Source organism: Thermobia domestica, chromosome 11, assembly GCF_964235325.1.
Source record: "Thermobia domestica chromosome 11, izTheDome1.hap1.1, whole genome shotgun sequence".
NCBI classification, from domain to species: Eukaryota; Metazoa; Arthropoda; class Insecta; order Zygentoma; family Lepismatidae; genus Thermobia; species Thermobia domestica.
In genome coordinates, this window is record NC_137464.1 from 248220416 (window position 1) to 248232660 (window position 12245).

At 37.7% G+C, this 12245-nt stretch overlaps 1 protein-coding gene across 1 annotated transcript; it reads right to left on the reverse strand.

Annotated features, from left to right (window-relative positions):
- Positions 1-6872: 6872 nt before the first annotated feature.
- Positions 6873-9182, reverse strand: LOC145665520 (zinc finger MYM-type protein 1-like). The gene has a single exon (XM_081732826.1). The coding sequence runs from the start codon at positions 9180-9182 to the stop codon at positions 6873-6875; it is 2310 nt and encodes a 769-aa protein (XP_081588952.1).
- Positions 9183-12245: the final 3063 nt, after the last annotated feature.

The following is a 12245-nucleotide window of genomic DNA, read 5'->3' on the forward strand; positions in this document are numbered from 1 at the left end:
CTTTGAATATGTAATGAAACTGCCAATAGTATCTTTACCGGTGTCTGTACTGTCAGTAACAAAAATTCTTTTCCTATGTTAAAATTTCTTCCGCGAATATCTCTCGAATGAACGGACAGATTTGAGTGCAATATTCAGCAACTTAAAGCATATATAGTTTTCGGTAAATTTCAGAAAACTTCTCAAATCAGTCCATCAATTCCAAAGTTATAAGCAAAATAAATTTTACAGGAGAGAAAGAAATTTTGTCGCTGACTGTACATTCGTCACTGGTTTGATTCGTCGCGCTGGAGCAGTTCTAGTTAATAACATGTAAATTTAAATATCTATTATATTCAGAGTATTTTCTCACATTTTCTGTACTTCTATTATAAATGGTGCCAAAATTTCCGTTTGCTTCGTTTCTTGGTGCCAAAATTACCGTGTCAAAACTACTGGTGCCAAAATTTCCGGTGCCAAAATTTCCGCCTTTCTCTCCCCACAACATTTTGACAACTTCACCACCTTTATTTCTGACTTCATGACCATCTTTACTCCTGAAATTAAAGGTCCTAGACAGACCAAAAATCTGCCCCCCCCCCTAGGAGACAATTCTTAACTCCGCTTATGCTGCAAGGTATTTTTTTTTTCAAAACATGCAAACACTTTGCCGCCATTGAGTCTGGCAACGACTGCACTAGTTTAGTTGAGTTAAAGCTTTAGTGCGTGAAGTAATGAGTTATATCCACCCATTCTTGTGCTCTCCGTATTTTAAGTCACGTTATCGTATCTCAACTTCGATTTTTCTTTAAAACTCCTGAATTAGTAATTATGAGGATCTAGCATAATTTGACCTAATCCAGCATAATTTCGATCAGGTTTTGGAATAATTCAGAGCTGTGAATCTGGCAACGCTGCCTCATATCATCACCTGTCAGATTGGCATCATTAGCATAAGCCATAACCTGGTGAGTGCCATTGAGTTCTAGGTCTTGGTTACTGCCAATTTATATACAGTAAAACCTGTCTTCAACGGACCCTTTATTAAACGGAAAACTGTCTTAAACGGAAATATTTCACGGTCCCATGAATTTTGGAGAACAAAACATGTAAAAAGACCCTTCATTAAGCGGAAACTGTGTTACGCGGACAACGGAAAGAAAAATAAACATTTAACGGAAAATTCTGAGTTCCGGACTACATCATTTAGAAGATGTTTAGACATTTTGTGAGACATACATTATACTGTCTGCGATAAAATGTTCGTCCTTTTGTTAAATATTTCTGGACAGTGTAGACCTTCCCCAACCACTATTCATATTCACCCCCACAAATTGTCCTTAATCCCCGCAACTTAATCAAGAATCATACGGAATGTCGGAAAGAAGAAAACGAGATAGAGGAAGAAGAGGAATACGATACAGAGTTCGAAAAAGAGTGTAGAATAAATACATATCAAGATGCTCTCAGAAGTTTAAAGGAACTGCAAAAATTTGCCTTACGGAAAAATGATTCTGATTCACTTAGTATAATTTCTCAGGCTAAAGTGTATGCGGAAAGTCAAGCAGCCTAGCAGTGATGTACACAGAAAACCCTGCTTGGCTATTAGAAAAATAAAGAAAACGTGTGCATAGTATATTTTGTATTCATTTTAATTTTTTTTTTTTTTTTTTTTTTTTTTGCATTTATTCGTAGAAGAAAGAAGCACTGTAATCGAACAATGTACGTACAGCAATATATTTTCTCAGTATGCCCCTTCATAAGCTTTTTTTTTTGTTAAAAAAAAAGGGAAAGGTCTACCTCCACTAAGCGGAAACCTGACTTTAACGGAAATTTTTGCAAGTCCCGCTCGATTCCGCTAAAGACAGGTTTCACTGTATATATTTTGTTACAGAACGAAATTGAGTAAAATTGCGACAACGCATCTCCTTGCTTCATTCCATTGTAGAAGCGAAAGCTCATGAACGAGCATTTCCTTACTCGGACTTTACTTTGGGTTACATTTAAACACATCTTTAGCAGTCTATAACTAGCTTTATAGAACAAATTTGGTAGGAATGTTCTACAATGATCCCCTCTAACCAAGTCATATGTCTTTCTGAAATCAATTAGTAATCTACGTATCAGGCTGTTGTTTCGGATCATTCGAAGAAGGGAGAGGTAGTTCTGGGTTGTAACCTAACCACTTCAACAAGATATTGTGAAAAATATATATTTAGTTTATTTGGACTTTGAACTTTGTTTTTCGAAGTATCGGGAGTCTTATAGAACGGTTATGTCCATCCGTCTGTCTGTCAACAGGGATTAGAGGAAAAGCGGTAAAAGATGTCGATAAATGATTTTTCGGAATCGATTCAGTGGCCCAAGAATAGGTTTTATTTCCTTCCTTAACTTTCTATTTAAACCGAAACTAGTGGAAATCAGCCATTTCCGGTTTTACGATTATCGCCATAGAGCAAAGTCGGTGATAGAAGGAGTTTATCGATTGATTCAATGTCGTTAGAATGGATGCTATTCTCCACCTAAGGTTAGCCCTAGGCAGTTTGCTGCCCCGTGCAATGGCGTCATTTCCCGCCCCTTTTCTCCACAAAATACAAATCTTAAGAGCCACGATTTCAAGTATGCTACCCCATCATGAAGAATAAAGGGAGAAGAAAGTGGTACTCTCACTCAGAAAGGCCTAAACACAATAAATACAATCTCGTTGTATCTGTTTTTTCTTTAAATAATAATCTATTGTGTTAGTAAAAGATAAAGCAAAAACACCTGCAAAGGAAAGATGATAATCATTTTTAAAGAATTCAATATCGAGCTTCAATCTCAATATATCAGTTTGCAATTCCAATGCAAGTAGCTCTTTTATCTTTATTTCTTGGTTTTCCTTAACTACATATGTTGATTTTATTTTTATTTTTTAAACATGTTTCACCTTCAATAATAATTATTTTGTCTGTGACAAAGACAAGACTAGTTTTCATATCAAAACGGTGATATGTAACTAAATGTAACAGGTGTTCGGTTCTGTTCCAGAATTGGATTTCTTGTATTTGACAACAATCAACCAATTCATGCTGGGATTTGTTTGATCATTTGCTTTAGCACTATTCATGTGGCCTAAAAGTAATGCGACCTAAACATGATTTATGAATGTAGTATTCAAATAGAAGGCCAGCTTAGTAAATTTAACTACTATCATCATGAAGTCTGTTACCAACAATGAATATTTATTTTAAATAATACAGTTATGCAGATTTTGTCGCTTCTGGAAACTTGCCGCCCCGTGCAAATATACTCCCATCAGGAAGTCGCGGTCGGAAAGAGGGATTGCCGCCGTCGACGGTGGCGGGCTGCCGGAGGCAGCCGGCACCCGTCCGCGGCGGCACGACGATTTACTTGTTCAAAGTTACCGACCTTTTGCCGAGGCGACAAGAAAATCGTAAAATAAAATGCCATTTGCCGACACTTTGCCGACTATTGCCGACCGTCAGAGTCGGCAAAACAGTCGGAAAGGCCTCTTTCCGACCCTCTGCCAACTCCTTATGCCGGCCTGTTTTCGACGGCGGCGCCGGCGAATTTAATGCTCATTTCCGGCTGTTTGCCGACTGCTCGGCAAGGCCACTATTCGTCGCGGTCGAAAATCGCGCTGAAAGACGCCGGCGTCCGGCGCCGGCAATCAGACCGCGGCATCTGGTCGGCATGGACAAATTGTCCGACTGTAGGCTTCAGAATCCTGATGGGGACGTGTTGCATATATGGTAGAGCCGACTCTATCTCCAACCTAGTCTCTCTACTAAACCAGAAAATGGTGAAATATACCTTTCAGTTTCAATATTAATTTTCACAGAGCAAAAATAGTAAGAGATAGTGAAAGTTGGCTTTTTAAAATGGTTTCAGCGTCCCAAGAATGAGTTCTTTCTGTGGTTTATCCCTCTGTTAAAACTTGAAAATTATAGATGTACTAGTTCCGGTTTCAGCTAGTGGTGAGCACAAAAACAGGTTTTTCGGTTTTTAGAAAAACCGGTTCGGCTTTTCACCAAAACCGGTTTCAGTTTTCTCCCAAATCGGTTTCGGTTTTCTTCAAAACTGGTTCAGTTTTCACCGAAACTGGTTATCGGTTTTCTTCAAAAACCGGTTCGGTTTTTTCACCAGATCCGGTTTAGGTTTTCTTCAAAATCGGTTCCTTTTTTTTTCAAATTTGTTCTATTTCTGAGCAGAATAGTGTTTCGTTGTTCTCCGGAAACCGAATCCGTTTCCAGAGAAATAGTTTTATGTGTTTTCCAAAGGTTTTCACCAAAACCAGTTTCCGTGAAAAAACGAAGCGGTTTTGGAGAAAACCGAAATGTCGGTTTTTCAGGTTTCGTTTTTTTCTAGAAACCGGTTTTATCAAAACCGGTTTTGCCCATCCCTAGTTTCAACATATAATTTGCATAGTTAGGAAGTCTATTATTGCGCATAGTTGCGAGGAAGTATGTTTATTATTGCTTCACGATCAGGCACACACCCAAAAATTTATGTTGGGTAGGGCCCAAGCTTTGAGGCGGGATCCAATACTAAGCCACTATGGGCCTTATGCAGAGACGTTTTGACGAATGATTAGCGTCATACTAAAGGCCGGACTACTGCAGGAAACATATGTTAGTCGAACTCTTTAGTATGGCACTAATCACGCGTCAGAACGACTCTGCATAAGACCCTATGTTTCTACCTAGGTAAGTATTGAACGAGTATTATTCTACACATGACAAGACGATAAGTAATTGTATAATGCTTACACCTATATTTTCAGAGAAAAAATGATAGAACTAGAGCGCTTTTTATAAGAAAAAGAGTTGAGATGAAATGTAAGATCAAATTTTCATGCTACATCAATAATTTCCGTGTTAAACAAGTATAGATTTATTGAGAAGTGTACAAATGTATGTTGAGGTACTAAGTTCTTTTTTTTTGGGGGGGGGGCGTCCAGACCTTGTAGACTCTCCGCCCCGTGGGCACACCCTTTGCCGCGATGTGAAACGAAGCTCACTTGTCAAGATACAGTATATATATACGAAAATTCTAAAAAAAAAAAAAAAAAAATATGAACTTGGGAGCTTGAACTCCCCTTTGATGGAATTCTGTGTACGCCACTAATGTATTACATATATATTAAGTTAAACTGTGTTATGTTACTTTACAGCTCTGTTGATATTGGGATATTAGAAGTGACTTGATTCACACATCTGATTAAATAAACTGGAGAAAGAATTTACTCTAAAATCCGTTAATGAGTAAATGATAAATTAAAATTACCATTTCTGATACTACACTAGGGAAGATTAGGTCAATCACAGTTTTTTATATTGTAATTCAAATTCAGTGTTACTGTTCTTATGTTTGATTTGTTTCTATTAGAGATTTAGAGGTTTTTTTTATATTTTATTTTTATTTGTACTAGTTGCCCACCTGTACAAATTCAACATTTACAGCTGAACCAACGTTGACAAACAAAATAAGATTCGCTATATATATGCAAAACTGTCAGTCCATAACGTTGTATCTATCACGTTGACACTTAACCTCCTATTATGCAGCATATGTTGGTGACAAGTGAACTACGTAACGGTTTCTCCTCAATCCAAAAACATAGAGACAAATTTAGGACATTTGTATCACGGCTGTTGTTGTTGTGTATCTCATGCCATTCAAAATCATTGAATCGAAACGTCCCGTCTTTAGTTTTGAAATGCACACTGCATTCAGTTGAGGTAGCTTCTCATCTACGTCGTCTTCCAACAAATGCGGGTGACACTTCCTGTTGTCAGCAAAGAATACCTATCTGTCAAACGATGCCCACTCAACTGGAAATTATTAGCTACTTAATAAGCAGTACATGTTTTTTGTTTAATTGGTTGATTAAAATTCCTCAAAGAATTTAAATGTGACTTTGTTTTAGCAACAAATCAGTAGATCCATGAGAAATCAGTGTTGTGAGAAGTTACAGGCAACATAAAATTGAAATTTCCTGCTTGCTTTAAATTGTTAGTAGTTACTAGGAAAAACAAAGTAACACTTTTTGGTTTAACGTCCCACAATTATATGGCGTATTCTGTGTACAAGAGAATCAAGTTCATTTTTTTCGATTATTTTAAACATATTTCATCGGGTTCGTGGCTTTTGTCTTAAAAGAGCTGGTCTTGCTCAAGGGTACAAAATCAATCACAGGAGAATGAATATTTACGCTTTCTAATACATACTCCATGTACAGTGGGACCTCGATAACTAGAAGCTGAAAGGAATAGATAAAAATTCAAGTTATCGAGTTGTTCGAGTAATCAAGGTTCGAGAGATCAAGGTGGCCACAACAAAAATTCGAGATATCGATGTTCCGCGTTCCTCGTTGAAAGTTACAATATAGGCCTAACCTCTATAACTCGAAGTTCCGAAAGTTTCTTAAATTAAATAAGATTACTAGTATAAATAATCTAGCAGTTCTCCAGTAGCCAAGTTTGCGGAAATCATAGTGATTGGTGATTGGTACGGCAACTTGGACATTAGTCCCAGGAAGTGTTTCTTTCAGAAAAAATGTTCCGGGGGGGCACACGTAGTATACGGAGGGGCACATATTATTTTCATGCGGTCTCGGTATAACTTAGCAGCTTCTTTTCTAAAGTTATGTAAAAATGTCAATATTGTTATTTCTTGTCCACGAAAATACTGAAGTGTATGATCCCAATCATCACCATAAAGTTAAAATATTTATTCATGGCCTGTAAAAGTTTTCTTTTTTCGGTTCGAAAAATATAATTGGCAAATACAATAGAAATGTACTAATAATATTAAATACAATAGACATTTATAAAAGTTTTACATTATAACTTCGTCCGTATGACAAAAATTCACTTCGTAGTTTGTTTTTAATCATTAAAGAGACGTATTCTTCTCATCTTTGCTTTGGCGTATGAATTGATTACCTCATTGATAAAATTCGAATTTGTCACTTCTTCACCCTCAATGCTGATCAACATACAGTGCTTCAAGTTTTCTTCTGCCATACGAGATCGCAATTTTGTTAATATCCTGTTCATTGTGCTGAAAGACCTTTCAACACTGGCTGTTGATATAGGTACACACATGACCGATTCACATATTTTATGTAGATTTTCATAACCAATTTTCACTTCAAGTACTTTTGGAAGAACGGGGTCTATATCCAAACAAGCATTTTCAGTGCTCTTCATCAGTGACCGAAGGAAAAATTGAAATGACTTTATATCTGCCCATAACGGTTCCATATCAACATCGACGAAATAGTTGCACAGTTTCTTTACATCATCTACACACTTGATACTTAAAAACATACCTATGTTTTCGAAGTAGGATGCACTTTCCATTAGGCCAAGGGCGCGGTCGTTGAATCTATTTGATATCTCTTCGACAACCTGCAACACATAACTCTTCAGGTCCTTAAGCGTTTTCTCAGGATCTTCGTCTTCCACAAAAGTCTTCGAAAATTCTTCAGGCTTTTGCATGGCCTCCAAAATCATAGTCCTCAATTCGCTATTGGTGCTACAACATTCATCCGCTATCTTCGTAAGATGTTCTTTAGTGGCATCGATCATAGACATCAGAGATGAAAATGACAAGGTTGCATTTTGAAGCTGCTTACTCAAGTGAGACAACGCACTTAGTAATGCATCCATAACACAAAGTGTGATAACAAAGCTTTTGTTGGTTATTTCGCTTAAAATTCCTCCCGCAAGTGACGCAAAATCAACCCCTTCTTTGTGAATATGCTCAAGAGCCAACAAAATTCCCGAGAAGCACCTTTTCACTGCATTCACAATTCTATAGTGACTTAGCCACCGTACTTCAATGCATTCAGGTACTTTTAATATAGGATCGTTTATGATTGCCTGAATTTCATGCAGAATGTTTTCCCGCTTAGGTGATCTACTAAATAGATTGTATATGTCTTTCAATGTATGGAAAAATCTTTTAACTTTGGGATTCTTGTTTCTGCACGTAGCAGCAGCAAGTGACAGCACATGAGCTCTGCAGTGAATATACGGTATATCTCTGCCAGCTTTTGTTGACAGAATCCTGCGAACACCAGAACTGTTGCCAGAAAAGTTAGACGCACCATCGAAACTAAACGCTATGAGATTTTCGTATTTCAAATTGTGATTTTTCATTTCAGTGTCTATAGCATTAGCAATGGTATCGGCTTTGCAATCAGGTATTGTCACCAGCGCCAAAAATGTTTCAACCGGAGCACTGTCCTCTACATATCGCAAACACATGCTAAGGGCCATTTTATTATTTATTGATGTACTTTCATCAGCCATTATCGAAAACTTTTTATCTCTGATTTTTTGAGTCACTTTAGAACGTAAGACTTCACCAACACAACTCAACAATTCGGAAGCAGTGTTCTTACTGCAGTAGTTAGAGCGTTCACTTTGTTCATTTTTCCACGTTTCTAGTTCTGGACTACACTGTACAAGCAAATTATTCACTAGTGCCTCATATTTTGTTGTATGTGGCACTTCTTCTTTAACCAAGAAGTACAATCCACGAACAAGCATTCCCAGCGATTGGCGGTTTCGATCTTTTTCGGCTTCACTTTGACGAAGAACTTGAGAGTATACAGGGTTATTTTTTACTTGCGTTCGCAGCCTGTCCATCTCAAGGCTTGCAATGTGCGCTTTTGAATGATTATGCTTTTCCAGTTTTCCGTCTTTTCCTAATGCATTTTTATATGCTGTGAATGGATGAGTCACAAAAACACCTCCCGTTTTCTGCTGCACATTAGGATCATTCTTCATATATCGCTCACAATATTTACAAAAGGCACCTCCACGTACTTTGTCCTCGTACAGCCACTCATACTGTTGTTCCCACTGTTTATTATACAAACGCTTCTTCTCAACAGAACAAAGGTTTTGCTCATTTATATTTGCCCTATCATCTGCACACTTTGAAATACATTTCGACTGCTCAACATCAATACTTACATCCTTCTCTTGTTTTAGTCCGTTTGCATTTCCCTTACACTTACTTTTATCTGGCGTATTATCACTTAGAGTTGTACAGTCAGTCGACAAGGAATTCGATGGGCCAGGGTCCACAGATGTTTCAAGCTTAATGTCCAACTTTTTTTCTTTTATAACAAAATTCAAGATAGATGTTTGACTTTCGTTTTTCCTTTTCTTGTTAGAAGACATACTGAACAAATCACTCACCTGTAAACAAGACACACTAATTGAAAGCACAAAACTATAATCGCCAATATTAACCTAATCAGAATAACTTACATGTGTTATTCGTTTCAGATATACGTGCAACACGACGTTCAATTGTTACTCTTCCGTTCAAGGTTGGCAGTTACAGACACAAGATACCACCTAATTGCTAAATATGAAAAAGAAAACAACTATCGGCACGAGCTTTAGAACACCTTGGTAAAGTAGCAAGATTAAAACCGTTTGTTTATCTGTTTATTGTCTTCTGAAAATATTTATTTCCCACTGCTGGTACTATTCTATTTATTATATTATAGATGTATTACTTTGGTCTCTCCGGGGGGGCACTCTCGGAGCTCCGGGGGGGCAGTGCCCCCCAAAAACATGTCTGGAAGAAACACTGGTCCCAGGCGTGGTCAGAGTGACTTTAACGGCTGGGATACTGCGGGGTGGAAGGCAACGGGAAACCCCCACTCTATTTTCCCTAGTTTGCTGGCAGCAAAAAGAGAACATATGAACAATGGTCTTTCGCAGGTCAAAATGTAGTTCCGGAGGTAAAATATCCCCCCATTCGGATCTCCGGGAGGAGGATGGTTTGGGAAGGACTATTGGACGAGAAAGTAATAATGGGGGAAGACAGACAGAGAAAGAAAGACAAGGAAGAGCAAAAGGCTTAGGATAGGGACATGGAACGTACGTACTGTTACAGGGAGGAAAATTAGAAAATCTTAAAGAAGAAATGAAACAAAATAATTTAGATTTGGAAGGCGTTTGTGAAGTTAGATGAGAAGGTAATGGGGTATTGAACAGCGAAGGATATGGAATGTTTTACTCAGGTAATGAAAAGGGCGGTCATAATGGCGTAGGAATAATTCTTGGAAAGCGCTTAAAGGAGAAGGTAGTGAAAGTAGAATTTATTTATGATAGAGTTATGATGTTAAGACTTAAAGGGAAAACGAAGGATCTAGTGGTGATACAGACATATGCACCGACGACTTCGCATGCAACTGAAGAAGTAGAGGAAAATTATGAGAAAATAGAAGAAATTATAGATAGGGAGAAGAAGGGTGCATGCATAATTCTAATGGGAGATTTCAATGCAGTTGTGGGAGAAAAACAGGAAGGTAGTATCGCAGGCAAATATGGTTTAGGCGAAAGAAATGAAAGGGGAGAGGGACTGGTGAATTTCTGTAGACAGAATACACTAGTAATTGGGAACACTTGGTTCAATCAGCACAAGAGAAGAAGATATACATGGAAATCACCAATAGACGGCGGAAGATATCAGATAGACTATGTTATGATTCAGGACAGGTATCGGAATAGCTTAAAGAACGCGAAGACCCTTCCCGGGACTGATATTTTCTCTGATCATAATCTTGTGCTGGCCGAAGTATATATTCAACTGAAAAATGTAGGCAGAAGAAAAGTAGGTAACAAAGTGTTAAATACTGAAAAGTTGAAAAACGAGGAAATAAGAAATCTTTTCGTTAAAAAATTCGAAGAAAAATGTTCAAACGAGGAAAGAATAGGTGCAGGTAGTAACGCACGGTGGGAACATATTAAACGTTGCTTACAGCAGGCTGCAGAAGAAGCAGTAGGTTACCGCGAACACAAAACTGCTAAGAAACCATGGGTTACAGAGCAAATGTTGCAGAAAATGAGGGAGAGGATGAGGAAACAGGTTGATACAGAAGGGGACAGAAAGATGTACAGAAAATTAAATAATGAATTACGAAGAGAAACAGACAGAGCGAGGGAAGAGTTTTACAAAAGAAAATGCGAGGACATAGAAGAACTAGAAAGAGTTGGGAAATATGAGGAAATGTACAAGGAGGTGAAATCTATGGAATTTCGGAGGAAACAAGGGGGTATTATGATGGCAGTAGAAAATAAGAATGAGAAGGTAGTCAGCGAGAGAAATGAGGTCATAGGAAGGTGGAAAGAATACGTTGAAGACTTATATGAGAGTAGGGATAGACCGTGTAGCCTAAATATTGAAGTAGAAAATGAAGTAGGCGAGGATGATAAAGGATTTAGTATTCTTAGGGATGAGTTTGAAAAGGCTATATCCGAGATTAGGAATGGAAAGGCAACCGGAATAGATAACATACCAATCGAATTCATAAAAAAATATAGGAGACAAGGGAAAGAAAGAATTTTTCGACTATGCAATGAAATATATGAAACAGGAGAATGGCCAAAAGACTTTCTGAAAACGATCATAATATCGATGGCTAAGAAATCGAACCCAAAGAGATGTGAGAATTATAGAACTATTAGTCTCATATCTCATGCAGCTAAAATTCTGCTCCGAATACTGAACAGAAGGTTATATGAAAGAACAAATAAAGACGTTGATGAGGAGCAGTTCGGGTTCAGAAGAGGCAAGGGCACAAGAGATGCAATTGGATTATTAAGGGCGATCGCCGAAAGATTTATAGAAAAAGAGAAAGAGGTGTATGTTATATTTATTGATCTAGAAAAGGCTTTTGACCGCGTGTATTGGAAATTGTTGTTGGGAGTTCTAACGAAGATAGGGTTGGAATGGAAAGACAGAAGACTCATAAGAAACTTATACATGAACCAACAAATAAGTGTTAGGATAGAGGAAGAACTGACGGAAGAGAGTGCAATTGGAAGGGGAGTTCGACAAAGATGCTGCCTCTCGCCAACACTATTTAATGTCTATCTAGAAGAGATAGTGAAAAAGAGTTTACATGATGATGATGGCATTTCGGTAAGAGGTAGAATGATTAGATGCATAAGATTTGCAGACGATATGGCGCTTGTTGCAGAATTTGAAAAGAAAATCAATAAAATGTTAGAAAAAATGAGAAAGGGTTTTGAAGAATATGGGATGAAAATAAATGTTAGAAAGACAAAAGCCATGGTGATTGGAACAAAAAGATCTGTGTCAAATATAAAAGTAAGAGGGGAGAAAATAGAACAAGTGAATAGTTTTCGATATCTGGGAAGTATTCTTAGTAATGACATGAAGTGCGAACGTGAAATAAAAGCAAGGATAGGAATGGCGAAAGAAGC